Source organism: Ptychodera flava, chromosome 20, assembly GCF_041260155.1.
Source record: "Ptychodera flava strain L36383 chromosome 20, AS_Pfla_20210202, whole genome shotgun sequence".
Taxonomy (NCBI): domain Eukaryota; kingdom Metazoa; phylum Hemichordata; class Enteropneusta; family Ptychoderidae; genus Ptychodera; species Ptychodera flava.
Genome location: NC_091947.1, coordinates 37,564,867 through 37,581,099, shown reverse-complemented (window position 1 = coordinate 37,581,099; position 16,233 = coordinate 37,564,867). Strand labels below are relative to the sequence as shown.

Sequence of the window (16,233 nt, the reverse complement as noted above, 5' to 3'; positions counted from 1 at the left end):
CCCTATCAAAATTGGAGGGTATAGAACTTGTGGTTACTGAATATGCATATATATGTATAATCAAGGTCAAAGGTCATCGAGGTCACATGACATTTTGAAAAAAAAATTATATTGCTAATTAATCCCTATATGCCAAAAAATCAGATCTCTAGCTTTATTCGCTTGCCCAGAATTAGATGTGTACATAATTAATGACGTAAAGCATGTGTTGTCATAAGGTCTCCCATCCTACTAAATACAAAGGACATAGCACTTGTGGTTACTTATTTATTGACATAAACATATATTTTAGGTAAAAGGTCATCGAGGTCACATGACATTTGGTCAAAAAATTTCTCTCCTATAGTTATCCCTATATACCAAAAATCAGACATCCAGCTCTATTGGCTTGCTCAGAATGAGATATGTGCATAATTATTGAGGTACAGTATGTGGTGTCATAAGGTGTCCAATCATACCAAATATGAAGGGTGTAGCACTTGTGGTTACTGAGTTATGGACAAATATGTATATTTGAGGTCAAAGGTCACCGAGGTCACCTGACATTTTGTCAAAAAAATTGTATTGCTAAGTTATCCCTATATACCAAAAATCAGACCTCTAGCTCTATTGGCTCGCTCAAAATTAGATATGTGCATAATTAATGAGGTACAATATGTGGCGTCATAAGCTGTCCCATCATACCATACATGAAGGGTGTAGCACTTGTGGTTACTGGGTTATGGACAAATATGTATATTTGAGGTCAAAGGTCACCAAGGTCACGTGACATTTTGTCAAAAAAATTGTTTTGCTAAGTTATCCCTATATACCAAAAATCAGACCTCTAGCTCTATTGGCTTGCTCAAAATTAGATATGTGCATAATTAATGAGGTACAATATGTGGCGTCATAAGGTGTCCCATCATACCATATATGAAGGGTGTACCACTTGTGGTTACTGAGTAATGGACAAATATGTATATTTGAGGTCAAAGGTCATCAAGGTCACGTGACATTTTGTCAAAATATCCGAGATACTGCGTGAACGGATGGACTCACGGATGGACGAACAGACGGACATGACCCAATCTATAAGCCCACTGGACTTCATCCACGGGGACTAAAAATTGTGTCACTACATCCTTTTTGCAATATGAGAAACTAAATTTTTATTTTTCGTGGCCTTATACATGGGAGTCTATGGAGATCCGCCTTATACATGAGAGTCTATGGACGTGTAAACTAAAAATACGCAAATTTCAACACGATTTGCCCAAATTTGGGAAAGGTCACTCCTATGCACTTCCATACCAAGTTTCAAATCAATCGGACTTGTGGTTTCAGAGAAGAAGATTTTTTGACCAAAAATGGGAGAAATTACAAAAAAATTCATGAAAAATAGCAAGTCCAAGATACTGACCCAAGATGTGCACAATCATTTCATGTCAGCCCAAAGTACTTACATGCTAATTTTTCATGTAATCTGCTCAGTGGTTATTGAGTTTTTTCAATTTTGACTGTTTTTACATTTTTTCACTTAATTTGCATATTTTTGGCAATGACAACTTCATTTGAAGAAAATCTCATCTACAGCCCATCATCCATGTACACACCAAATATCAAGATGAAATGTACAGCGGTTTTGGAGTTTTTGATGTTGACGGACAGACATACAGACATACAGACATACAGACACACAGACATACAGACATACAGACATACAGACATACATACATACAGACATTTCCCTAGCCTATAAGAATAGCTTCCATTGCCATATATACATATGGCTATGGGAGCTAAAAAACAGCTTCTCAAAATCATATTTTTCATCTACACAACAAATATCAAATCAGTAAGTACTGTGGTTCTCAAGATATTTGAGTGGACGGATGCCTCACAAACTGACATACATACATGCATACATACATACATACATACATACAGACTGACGACGGACGCTGGACGGATACCCATCCCAATAGCTTCTATAGACTATAGGAGGTATGTAAGACCCCCAAAATTGACAAAGTAAGCGTCAAAGTGCTCGATCGAGCACTTTGTGGAAAATGACAAACTGAGCGTCAAAGTGAGCGTCAACCTGAGCGATCGAGCACTTTGTGGAAAATGTCAAAGTGAGCGTCAAACTGAGCATGATGGCGCCTAGCTCCAACGATAGGGTGTGGTATAATTAATGTTTACATTCACTATGGCGGTACCCAACGGACTTCGTTAGTCGTCAATCCCGCATGATGATTTGGCATGAGTTGACATTCCCTGTTACTGTTGCCCTGTTTCGGGTAGATAATCTTCCCGAACACATTACGCTTCATGGCCATGACAAATATCATTTGATCTCACACTGGAATGCACATAGTGACATCGGAGACAAGCTACATCTGACTTTGAATACGATGTAACAATTAATACTTGTTTTGATCTCCTGTTTCAGTCATTTTAGGAAAGAGGTCATTTTCAAACAGGCAGTACCACTGGGATACCTCCCGCGGTATACCTCTGCCTCGCTTACCGCCAGGATTACCGCCGCTCAGAGACCGAGAATATTCATGAGAAAGTCATTACCGCGGACTGGAAGTGAAACATTCACACCTCTACTACTCCTAACGATCGCGGTAATACCGCGGGCACAGCGGTAAATGGCCTGAACGGCTACAGTTTGCAGTATTTTTTTTTTTTTTTTTTTTTTTTTTTGAGAGAGAGAGAGAGAGAGAGAGCGCGTGTACGTTTTGGTCAAATAAAACTAGTACGTTGTCACTGTTGTGTATGTTCACTTCCGTCTGTAAAATATTGCAAACTAAATACCTAACAAAAAGGTGCAATTCATGAACACCCCCCCCTAATATGTCTTAGGTGTAATCATCTCTGCTACATCCATGGTGTAATCGATGTCACAAAAAATAGTTGACAATTTATCAAATGTAAAGTTCAAGTTAATTACGACACCCAAAATGTGTTCAATTTGTGCGAGATTGGGAAGTAAAACTTGGGTCTTACAAAGCCATTCCATGATAGCAAATATCGACATCGCGTCTGGGGACAATTTGTCCTGTCTATTTTTTGTCTGCATTTGATAGCAACATGAATGTCCTTGCACTCAATAAAGAAGGCACTGAAATTACCAGTTAAAATCGGCGAACTACTACGATGGGTTGCGACGTTTTAGCCATTTGAGTCAACATCACATCGTTCACCCCCCGACTACGTAACAGCCTATCATCAACCCGACATGCAAACCGGGCAGGCGAAGTTTATTCCTTAAATTTTAATGCCATTTTGATATTTATACGCTTACAGACTTGGAGCAAGTTTACGATCACATGTTTATGTTAATAAACTTCATAAACAGGTTCAATAAAGAAAGCATTCTGCTGTAAAGTTCGGGTCAATAAAATACGCTGCTGGTATAATTGTTTTGAAGTCCGAAGCTCTGCATTCAAGATTACAGAATGGTAGGTATTCTTTGAACTTTGAGCAAACAGAACCATGAATGTAAGCAAGAAATAAACTAGAAATATTTATGTGTTTATCACAAGACACCAATGTCATGTCTTGTGTTGATAGCATTGTAGTTTTTTACAGAGTGATAGAGCTATTGCAAATCTAAGTGGCGCGATCACTATGAAATAATCAAGAAAAATATAAATTGACCGACAGAGTTTACGGCTCTGCACGTATTGATAACCATAGCCACGACGGGGTATGTGCCACTATGGACCACGCTTCTCTAGATAAAAATCGCTCTGCATTTTGATGATTTTGAATGAATGTGTCTGTGGACTATTGTAGCTGCACAGTAAAATTTCTCAGATCATTTCTGCGCTGATCGCCATAAAATGCCGACGTTTTGTCAAGCGACGCCGCTCACCGGTACCATTTTTTGTATATCCATGGCGGTACGTAATTAAGCCCACTGCAGCACTGAAAATTCCGTGAACTTGATTTGTTTGAAGTTCCATCAGCATGGCTTAACTTGGCTGACGTACAATTCCTGTACGTTCAATAATGATTCTACATAAATCAGACTTGTTATCCAAAGACTCTTGGTGTTGAAAGGTCAATTTAAACGTTACATTGACCATGAAAGTACAGTGCGACTTTACCGTTACATATTTTTTGAATACCGGTATCAGCATCCAGCTTTGATGTCCCACATATTTCTGTCATAAAATCTATACTTGACGGGATGTTCGGTCTGTAAAATCACCGATATAAGTCTGAAATTTGTGACTAAATGCCTTCCTTCGAACTATCTGGAACGTATTACTGCCGAATGTAGGCCAAAACATAATTATATATCGAGATAGCAGTTTATGTCAGTGCCGACATGAAAGAGGTTGCGTCTTAATATCGTAAACATTGTAAAAAGCTGCCTTTGTGTTGTCGTATGCCGTCTGTATCTTCAGCACAGACTTTGAAGTAGAGGTCGACTAATTACAATTAACAAAATGACAATCTTGTCAATCGAGAACAAAATAGTACCGGTATATAGAAAATGCTGCATTGTCAACCGTGATTTTCTATCCATTTGACATCACGCCGCACAATATGTCTTACCAATGTGCCAAATTTTTCAAAATAAAAGCAATGTGAAAGAACGTCTTTCACGTGAAATAGTGAAAGTTACAGGAATTTTTTCTGCTTCAGGCGTAAGCTTATGATTGGCTCAAAACTTTTCAGTCTCGGTCAACCCATAGAGGTGTGCTGCCTCAATGGTAAACCACACTGGAAGGTTCGCCAATTTTAACGTCAAGGGGCATCTTTTATAAAGGATAAGTCGTTCTTAATGGAAATATCGAAATAAATGCAAAAATCGAAGCTTGTCTTTATGGAAATGGCCAAAATACATGTGTATTGAATTCGAAGGCCCGATGGCTTGTCAGTTTCGATGGCTTCCTGTGAACTCAACGTCATCCAGGATACTCATTGTCGACCACTGCATTAGTTTCTAGGGGGATTTCAAAACTGCTCTTGCAAGAAAAATACCAAAATATTCTCTGGTCTTTGCTACCAATTGAAATTTCTCTGAACCGTTGGTACATATGATACACGAAACCTCCAATCTCTCAGTATTTAGCGAACTTGACTGTCAGTTGCCGGAGATCACTGCTTGTTGCCGTTCCTTATACGGACGTAAGTTCTTCACGGTGTGAGGTGCATTCTTCGATGGATTGCCCCATGGCAATAAATATGAAAAGGCATAACGATAAACCATTGGGAATTTCTTTATGTTCAGAGAGCCATCATGACCGTCATATAGCCAGTCAGTGGTATTATATTGCATGCCTAAAATTTCTCCGAGAAAACTATTATGATCATGAAATGTAGGCCTACGATATGTTTAGTGTGACTCGGGTATTGCTCACAATCGTTTCCTTGCCCATCACTTACACATTGGATTTGCAACTTTCTTTACAACACGTACATTTATGGATTATTTCCGGGTATTAGTCTTCACAAATGCAAATTAAAGGGTTTACTGGTTTTGCTTTTTGAATACAAACGTCAAGCACGGTCCAGTGCGTCAAGTATACAAATATTATCTGTTGCTGCACGTAACGCATACGTATCATATACATACATGTGCCAGTATCGTGGCTATCTTATTCTCCGTAACATTTATTTGAAGGAAACATGTATGCTGCGAAATGAAACGAAAACGTCCTTGATACAGTTGTAATCATGCAATGATAAAGTGGTCAAGTACAACAAATGAGTAGCCTATGGCCACGGCCGGTCGACCCCATAGCTGGTTGGATGTTCTTGTTAGCATCCGGCAATTGATGTATGAAATATGCCTCCACCTGACGCTTGGTCAGTAAACGGTCATTTGTGGAATTACCATGATCAGAAGTGATGAATGTCATTTTATTGCGATACTGCGACAATCACACTGTTGCAATTTAGAGGTGAGAATGATGTCTATCTGACCTCGCTCTGCCTGCCATTTGTCAACTCACTAGCCCTGCGTACCGTGCTGTGTGTTCCGGGCGTTACCGGGGGGGCGTGTAACGCCCGGAACACACAGCAAGGTATGCAGGGCTATCAACTCACGTACATGCACACCAGTACTATAGATAGTGATTGACATTGCTCCATCGAGGTCCGTCGACTACAGGACCTTGACTCTATCTCTTGTTCTTTTTGACGACGAAGAGTAAACTGTAATTTTAAATAAACTGTAATTATGACACAAATATTGCGCGCGTCATTGTAAACATATTTTTATTGGCTGTGGCTATTGACAGGCGTCTGTCAATAGACACTCCGATTTTTATTCGCCAACTGACAAATCGTGTACTCTCCAGTACGTGCTAAGCACTCGTGCAAGCTATATTTCGCATATTCGCTACATTTTAGCACTCGTACTCAGTTCAACGCTCAGTTCTTTTTTGCGCCCAGTGTGACGCTCACTTCGTAATTTTCAACACTGTTTGACGCTTACTTTGTCATTTTCAATGCTCAGTTCGACGCTCACTTTGTCATTTTCAATGCTCAGTTCGACGCTCACTTTGTCTTTTATCACATGCAGTTCGACGCTCTCTTTATCGAATTTGGGACCCTTACATACCTGGACTATAGTCTATAATTGCTAAAAATCAGCTTAACAAGTGCAGCAGTTCAGGAGTTTTTGATATGGATAAACAGACATCCATACATACATGTACTGGTACATACATACATACATACATACATACATACATACATACATACATACATACATACATACATACATACATACCGGTACATACATACATACATACATACATACATTACATACATACATACATACATACATACATACATACATACATACATACATACATACGTACATACGTACATACATACATACATACATATATAGACAGACAGACAGAGACAGACAGACAGACAGACAGACAGACAGACAGACAGGTATCTCACATACAGACTTTTTTCAACCATTTAACCTCCCAGTTGCCATATATGAATGGCAAATGGGAACTAAAACTTGTAAAACTTTTTGAGATTTTTTTGCTTATGTGCTATAATAATCTTATCAATTTGGTTTGAAAATAGAATATATTTGCATCAAAATAGGAATATAACTACAAAATTTCAAGACCCTAAGGCCAGCAGTTACTGGGTTTGTAATTTTTCACTATTTTTCACATCTATATAACTCATTTGCATATAAGTCATCTGAATGTTCATAGGAATATATTAAGCAAAAGTTAAAGTCACAGAAAAAGTACTTTCTGAATGTAAAATATTGTATCCCTTTGAAGATAATGTTTGCTCATTTGATTACTCAGCACACATGAGTCATAGGTATGTGCATAACAAACAAAATGGCCGCAACATTTGATCATTACAATAAATTAACATTGATATGTGTGCAACAATGTATTATCCTTGTGCCAAATGAAAAACAAAGCTGCCAAGCGATGTCTTAGATGTGCATGGACAAACAGGTTAATGAAACCAAAACCATATCTACTGAAACAGTGTTCTCCCAGAGCAATTATAGAGTGGTGGCTGCCACTCTTAAATTTTTCGTAAACAATAGAAACTCATAACCATAACAATGACATTTAATGTTATGCAAATTAGCTGCCACTGTGCTAGAAACTCCTGGAAAGAACACTGTCAAAATTTGTCTGTAGTGACTAAAATACTAAGTTTAATCTTTTTTTTTGTGCATTGTATCCAGAGCGTGCATGGACACAGTGCTGTAACTGCAAAACTGCAAAGCACTATCTTCATTATGAAACAGTCGAGCAACTACAGGGCCAGTCAACATAAACTCCTCAATGAATAGCAGTTGTCATCTATCGCCATAGTAAGCTTGCCAATGATTGACAAAGAATGTTTTGTCTGTGAGTACATGTAATTGTAAAAGACCATTCTTGTTCTAAAAGTTTAAAAAGCAATCATAACTACAGTAAAAGTACTTACAAGTTAGTTTTGTGGGATCAAAGGGATCAAAGGAAAAAGACATTAAATTTTCTGTGAATGATTTCTTCCATAGTTTGGTACCAGTGTCAGCATTCCACAGAATGATTGAGTATGGTGGATGTAGTGCCACCAGGAGATCATGAGATGCATCCTGTGTTGACAACCATTCCATTTCTGAAAAAAGGATCATTTATACAACTTAATTACTTTCTTCATAAGCTACATAGGTGGACTGGTTGTAGTTATGTGCTTTGGTTTGTGAATTGTTAATATATGTTTTCCTCATCATGCCAGAAGTCAGACTTAGTATATCATTTGCATAGCAATTTGACCCAGTTCAGCAGCAGAAGTCTCCTTGCCAACATCTACACTACACATGCTTTAGGTGAGCTATAGCGATTGATGTGAATGCAGCCCAGTTGGACTTGCTTTGGAAGAAGAAAGTCAAGCAACTGAAAAAAAAATTTAAGTCTGAAGGTCTTAAGCTCGGTGGCGATCGATACACCATGACACCTCTGCGCATACACACCTAGCTGCATGTATGTTAATTTTGTTGCTGGTGAAGCCATGATTTGCCAAAAACATTTCTGAAAATACAAAAAAATACTGCCAATGATACGTTGTTGCTCACATTTGATCAAAATTGGTACATACTAGTATTGGTACCAAAGATCAACTACGAATGTTATTTCTATCTGTTCAGTGCTGCAAAATTCTACCTTGGATGTTATGACAATGATTTAAACAGTACAACCAGAAAAACAAGAATGACAAAAGCAAATAAGGTCTGCAACTTAGGTACTGGGGATCAACTTTAGAATCATGCATACCAACTTCTATAGCAATGGGACAAGCAGATCCTACATAACCCCGGTACATCAGCAAATGTTAATTAAAGCTGCAAGCAGCTTTTTCGGGGCCCAAGCGGTTAACATGGTGTCAAGTACTTGCACTGATGATATTATGTGCAAAATTTGAGCTTGGAAAAGTCTTTTTGTTTTTGTAAAGAAGGATTTTGAACATCGTCTCATAGTTACTGTAGGTATCACTAGTAATTCTATGTTTTACGCAAAATCCAATATGGCGGCCACAGTACTTGACCTATGAAATTGCCTTTTGCAAACTTGAAAAAGCTCACACTAAGGAAGACACGAGTAAAATTTCAGGTCAATCGGTGTTTTGGTTCTGGAGAAGATTTTTAAAGATTAAATTAGGATTTTCGCAAAATCAAAAATGGAGACCAAACTACGCGACCGATCCAAATGCCTTTCGCAAACTTGAAAGAGATCATACTTAAAATGATACATGTAAAATTTTCGTTCAATCGGTGCGTTGGTTCTGGAGAAGTAGTTTTTTTAAAGATGAAAATGGTATTTTTCGAAAATCCAATATGGGGCCAAGGTAACGTGACTGCATGCGATTTTATTTGCAAATTCTTTGGACGTTAGCCAATGCTTACTATATAAAAAATTTCAAATTGACCAGACCCTCAGGTCTTTAGGAGAAGCCATTTTTAAGTTTTTAGAAAATCCAATATGTCACACTTAACCCTTTTCCCGCCAAGCCTCCCTGTCCGTTATCTTGCCAAGTCGTTCAAAACCGGTCCCCTTTTCCATGTCTATAGAAGATTGGCTCTCCTGCACGCTTTCCTGCCAGGCATTTGGCGGGAAAATACCCAATTTGTGGGATACGATTACCGACCATATCAGTGTTAGACTTCCAAAATTTTTGAATGCCCGTATAGAGGAGCACCCACTCATGGGGTTGTGTGGAGAAAATAACGAGGTCTTGGGCGTTGTTTGCCCAGGGGGACGTGTACTTTTATCGCCGTTTCTAGCTTACTTTTGCGGAAGTAAAGCTCGTTTGCCATCACGCACGTCCATGCTGCGAAAACATCACCTCGCTCGTGGGTTACTAGAAGACCCAGGGGTTAGTGCTATGGGTGTGGCAGCACCCTAAAACCTGTCCTGTTCCCCGTGGGTTGTGTCACTTGGCCACGTACTTTTAACGACTTGGCAGAGTTGCACAGTGCAATCAGTTTTGGCATGGTGTCAACAACTTAGCTTTGCCATTGAAGGAAAGCGTGTACGTAGTTTGGCGAGTTCAGTGCACAGTTAGCTTGTTAGTATTACTGTTTCCTAACAGGTTAGTTGTGCAGTTGTTGGTAAGGTGCAGTTTTGTACCATCTTAGCTCTGGGTAGTACAATTGCTATATGCACTACCCATGCGTCGCACGAGCACAGCCTCCGTTGGGCAGTTGTTGGTAAGGTGCAGTTTTGTACCATCTTAGCTCTGCGTAGTACAATTGCTATATGCACTACCCATACAACAGATGGTTGGTAGAACGTCTGCGTTGCACAAGCACAGCCTCCGTTGGGCTGTACCCCTCCCATGTGATACGACGCACGTTCATCCATTACTATAGCCTGCTTACAGATCTGCCAAAAACGAAACTGGGGTACAAACGAAACAAACAAAAATATGCGGTCACGGTAGAGTATTTTATTTGGGAATAATTTACAATATGCCAAACAATAAATCTCGGAGTCTGTCTCGACGTCTGAGTGCCAGGTCTGTGTTACAAAAATTACAATCGGGGGAATTGTAATCTATGTGGTACAAAATAATCTGTGTTTCAATTTACAATCAGCAGAACGTAAAGCACAAATAAACGGCACAACCGTGCTCAAAAATTGATCATGGTCCATGTTAAATCGTAAGAATACAGTCAAGAAGAGCACCACTGTAGGGAGAAGCTATCCCCGGTCCGTGTTATGAGTTTATTTACATCGGGTTCTCTTGATGATGGGTGTCGTCTTGGGTGTGTGAGTAGAGGTCTGCACTCAAACGCTCCTCTTACCTCGCAGCATCATACGATGATGAAATGCCGCAAAACACTGGCCCTCGTGAAGATGAACTCCGCACAGACTGCATCCTTTGGACGTCTCAATCAACCGTCCGCTGGCAGTGGTCTTACCCTCTCTGCTGCACACTTTACAACATTTCTGCCATCCCTCCAAACGGCTGACAACATGCAGGTGCTGATTTGTGGGATTGATGTACGAGGCAAGAGATACACTGGGCTGCAATCTCCAACAAAAACTGGCAATGAGCTGCTTTCCGACACGCAGATTTAACATCTTATGGGTCAGCTTACTATCAGGCTGCACATGCTTGAAGCATATACCGGTATATGCATTCACCAGAGCAACATCCACGAGGTAACATGCCAGATATGTCCACCATCTGTGGTTCTTGCGCCCGGTGTGAAAGTACTTGCGCTTCTGGTTGGCGCGGTCGACACCTCCCATATACCGGCGATAATTATGCAGCGACAGAGGCACTTGTCGCTGCTCGTCTCCCTCCCCCACTGGCACGCACTCCAAATTAATACCTGGGCGTTACTATCCTGATAAGCGGTGATGTTCAGCCGTGAGTCCGTTCTGGTTGTGGCTTTCATATCCCCAACTGACAGAGGAAGGCGCTTCCTCTTACCCGGCAGAATTAATTGAGGGGGCATGGTGCGACAATTACGGCGGATAAAACTAGCGACCATGTAGATTCTGGTCTCCATCAGCTCTCTGGCAGTAACGACCGTGGCAAATAAACTATCACAAAATAGGCTGTGATTTATTATATCCACAAAATGGCTTGACCAGCTCGATCGTAATTCTTTGAACGACTCCTCGCTCCTGCCATCTCCCATCAGTCTGATCCCAAAATGGCGCAAAGTTAGGGATGTATGCGGTGCTGGAGTCGCATAACTGCCATATCTTAAACCCGTCACGATCAGGCTTATGCGGTAATCTCTGCTTAAATTTAGAACGGCCCTTAAATTGCACTATGCCCTCGTCGATGGAGATCTCTCTACCCATCCTATAATTATTTACGCACTTGTCAAGGATGGGCTCCATCCATGGATTTATTTTGTAAAGGGGATCCTCCTCGCACCGACGTCGGCAGTGTGTCTCATCGGGATCACAACGTGGATCGTTCTCTGGGTCGGCAAGATGAAAATATCGCATCAGCTGCTGAAAGCAACTGCGGGTAATCACTGTCAAGATACCCTGGTTTCTGAGAAATGGATCGCTAGACCAATAATCCTCCACTGATGATTTACGGTCGATACCATACAGACTAAGACGCCAATGAAGGCCTTCACCTCTTGGTAGTCAGTGTTACGCCAGTTTTTATCAATCATTTTAGTGATATGTCGCTGGTGGTACAAGGGGTATTTATTTGTCTCATCTTTTGCCAATCTGATCAGTGGAGGAGGAATGAAATTAAAAAAGTACTCGATCTCATGGGAGTGGCTCGGCAAGGTGAACGTCGGTCCTCGTTCATACTCAAATCGGTCTCCTCAAAAATGTTAGCATCGGATATTTCGGACATACGCCAGATAGGATGGGTGTCGTCCTCTGCCGACACAGCAATGTCATCATCATCATCAGAGCTTGCCTCACCTGCATACTGTCTATCATAGATATCCTCATCCTCAGCCGCATCCTCGTCAACCTTCGAGTCAGACTCGGCGGTGAAATCACCGTCGTCTGGGCGTCTCGGTCGAAACTCCCCAGTTGCAGCATCTAGAATCATCTCTGGCTGATAATCAGGTGGGCTGATATCGTACTCTGCGCACCAATTTTTTTGGCGGGGACATCGCAGCACACAGCAGGATCGGCAGCTTCTGTTGATGACGAGGACGCAACCTCTTTCACACAGTGGAACCTCTCCCATCGCAGGATGAGGGCTCATTGTGACTGCAACAGGAGGCGTCTCTCCCGGAGCGGCCGGGGGAGAACCACTGGCAACAGGCGTCTCGTTACTAACTGTCTCACTAGCAGCAGATGTAGTCTCTGCAGGTGTAGTAGTCTCTCCCTGAGCAGCTGGGGGAGAACCACTGGCAGCCGGTGACTCATCATCATCGTCGGGAGAACGGTTAGTCTTACGTTTACGCTTACAACTGGGTTTTTCAGCCAGCGTTAGCTTCACCAGACGGAGGCGCTTCTCGCCTGACTTCTTTAGTTTAGCAGGGACATAGTAGCGATCGCTGCTACCACAACCGCCTGGGAACTATGCAGCAGGTTTGAGCCTCAGTCTTCTGCTCGCCTTCAGAAAACTTTTCCGGTCCGTCAAGCCCATGTCTGGAACAGTGTCCAAGAATCGGCGGGTCCCGCCTTTTAAAGCCACAGGGAAACAAAGCCCTGGACGTGATTGGATGCAGGGGTGTTTATATATGCAGCCACCTGTTATTATAATGGACCTATATGGCAATCAGTCCACCAACCGGCGCTGACATTCCTACCCGTCATGTAAATTGCCAGTCCGTACCATATTACATGCTAATAATACTCGTTTGCAATGCAAATCCCTCGAGTACTTAGCATAACAAAGTCAATGTCATTAGCATCTTAACTTGACATTCCGTCCAGCTGGGTATGTGGCAGTACGCACCTGCCACCCAAGGCAGTACGGGTGGGAAACCTGTACCTTTAACCTCATGTCCGTTCTAAGTACGCCTGAGCAGGGCGTATTGTTATCCAAGTTGGTGACAAGCCAACCCGACAGATCGCCCATTAAGCAGTAATGGACTGGCCATCTCGCTCTTGTACAAAAACGAACAGTGCTTCAGCGGCCTGTTTGGGTCATAACCGGTAATAAATATTAATGGCGTGTTCGTGAATGGCAAGGCCGAGGCCGTGTGTTTCGTTGCACGGCTTGAACGTCTAGAGCCAAATGCAGCCGACAACGTCCGACATCTGAGAGGTAGTCTTTTCGAGAAGGTAACAAGTCGGTTAAAAGCGGTGGTTACTCTTCACATGTGTCGCTCAAGTCCGTTCGGATCAGTTCCATGGCAGGGACTAATCAAGCCTAGCCCGTCAAAATCAGTCTGCACTTCCCGTCAATCAGGACTAAGTCCGTGATTTTCATCTCGCGCCATTGGGAAAAAATTGCACCGCCAGCTGAGGCAGTCCTAGGCCGCAGCCTTATAGATTAGCATTGCCGAGTCAGTCAATCTCGGCCGCAATCTATGTAGTGCCTCAGAGCTGAGTACGCCCAAACTCTGCTAGAATACGTCACCGTACTATCCTACGTAGTACGCTACTAATCCACAAAGATACGGTCCCCCACCAGGTTAGGGGACTTGCCGGGTAGCTTCTGCACCTTTCCCTGATATTTGACTCCCTGTGAACCCATTTTGAGAGCAAAAGCCGTGCCTCGCCCGAAACCTATCCTCGAATGACCCCTAGTGTGAGCAAGGGTTTGCTACACGTAGTGCCGTTGACTTGGCAAGAAACGGGGTACCGAAAAGAAGCCCGATTTCCACCGAGTTGGCAGGATAATGGCCGCGGCTGCTCAGATTCTAGCTACACCGAATTTCAAGCAAATTTTCACCGACTTGGCAGGAAAAGGGTTAAATACGTACGTTACTGACAAACATGACTTCAACTTGACAGTTACAGAAATACCATTAGTCAGCGTGTTGAGTCTTAACGAGAGCCTTTTTTGCCAGAGCATTACAAAAATAAATGTTCAGGAGATTCAAGAAGTGTTGGACTACCTGGACACAATTTTCATCAAAATCAAAAATTTGCCGATTGTTTCAGACATACTGGCTCTAGTCTAACGCTTCAATCTGCTGGGTTTGTCATATCTTCTGAAATAGAAGATCTTTGCAGAAATAAAAAATAGAAATTGATGCTTCTAATTTTGCTAATTTTGGTAACCTCTGAGTTAAATTAAAGTCGATACTAAAAACTGTGACTTTTGTTGTTTCAACCTTAGTAATTAAATCTAATTATTTGAAATATTCCTTCAGCCTGGCAGCAGTATTACTACAGCATTAGTGACAATCAGGATGACATCTTACATAGCAAAAAGAAATCCATAATAAGTGCACAGTTATCAAACTGCATATCAACTTACCAACAATTGGCTTGGTACCATCTTGGAATTCTACCCTATGAGCAGCTTGACTAACATCCCAGACTATGATTCGTCCATGGCAGTCTGCTGATGCAAGTCTTAGAGTGTATGGAGATCGTTCATCATGATGGTAGTTTTGCCTTGCCCATTTAACTTTTAAAACCACAGCTTTGTGCCGTTCTAAAGTCTGTAAGACCTGTCAATAATTAAATCAATATAAATATTCATGTGGTTGTCTCACATGTTATGTGTGTATTAAAATCACTTTTATAGAGCATTCTATGGTCCAATATAAAATCAAAGTAAAAAAGTAACATCATAATGAGTTGAATTCTATATCTTTATTCACCTTTTAACTTGTAAGAAGCTTCTTGTCTATCACAACATTCATATTCTATATATTTTTGTGCATATTCTAAGGAAGTACCGGTATTCTCTGTCATATCATGAGTGGAACGATCATGCGTGTTGCAGAGGTGTAAAAAAGTGTAAATTGTGCAACTCTGAATGTTGAATAGCACCATACTGACCATGATTGGAGGTTATCATTGATAATTTATCTGAAAATTTCAATCTTTGTGCTAGTCTGGTGGCTGGCAATTTGTAAAGACTTTCCCTTACACTTCTATTCTACATGGACAAAGTGCATGGAACAAAGCTTGGACTTCATCTGTCAAAACTCATACAAAGGCAATGACAATGCACTCCATACACACCGTAAGCAGTAATGGCCTGGACATCTCGTTCTTGTACGGCATACGAACAGTACTTTAGTGGCTTGTTTGGGTCATAACTGTTGCCTTAACGGGCGGCTTACTCAACTAAGATGGTCAAACAACGAGGATGCCAAAATTGCCAACGGCTGTCTTGGCCTTGTCGGTTGGGCGAACATGGCTCATTCAAATAACATGGCCAGCATGTCTACGTCATCAGCCGTGATGATGACCTGTCATTGACACATGAGTGGGTAAAATCCAGAATGTACTGACTGGTACCTCTACCTTAGTCGGTCGTACTACGTCTCAACCGAACACAGGTCTGCCAATTAACTACCGTTAGACACGGCTGTTAGCTGAACTTCATTGGGACAACACAGGCGTAACAAGTTGGTGAACAACGGCTCGTGCACCAAACCACAGCTGCCAAGTCAGTGAACAAAGGTTAAAAATATGTAACACCATGATCGTGAATGGCAAGGCCAAGGCGGAGTGTTTTGTCACATGGCTTGAACGTCTAGATCCAAATGCAGCCAACAACGTCAGACATCTTAGTGGTAATCTTTTCAAAGAAGGTACCAAGTCGGTTACAAGCGGTGGTTACCCTTCAAAAGTGTTGCTCGGATCAGTTCCATCGGAGGAACACATCAAG

At 41.5% G+C, this 16,233-nt stretch overlaps 1 protein-coding gene across 3 annotated transcripts in view; it reads right to left on the bottom strand.

The window, feature by feature from the left end:
* The window catches only part of LOC139120870 (WD repeat-containing protein 11-like), a 190,321-nt gene that overhangs the window by 156,908 nt on the left and 17,180 nt on the right, over positions 1 to 16,233 (bottom strand). For all 3 annotated transcript variants that reach the window (XR_011549158.1, XM_070685493.1, XM_070685494.1), the window contains exons 3-4: positions 14,866 to 15,061; positions 7,939 to 8,112 (exon numbers count right to left, since the gene is read on the bottom strand). Coding sequence is in view for 2 of the 3 variants with exons in the window: in XM_070685493.1 (XP_070541594.1) it covers positions 7,939 to 8,112; positions 14,866 to 15,061 (370 nt within the window). In the remaining variant the exon portion in view is untranslated. The remainder of the gene's footprint in view (positions 1 to 7,938; positions 8,113 to 14,865; positions 15,062 to 16,233) is intronic.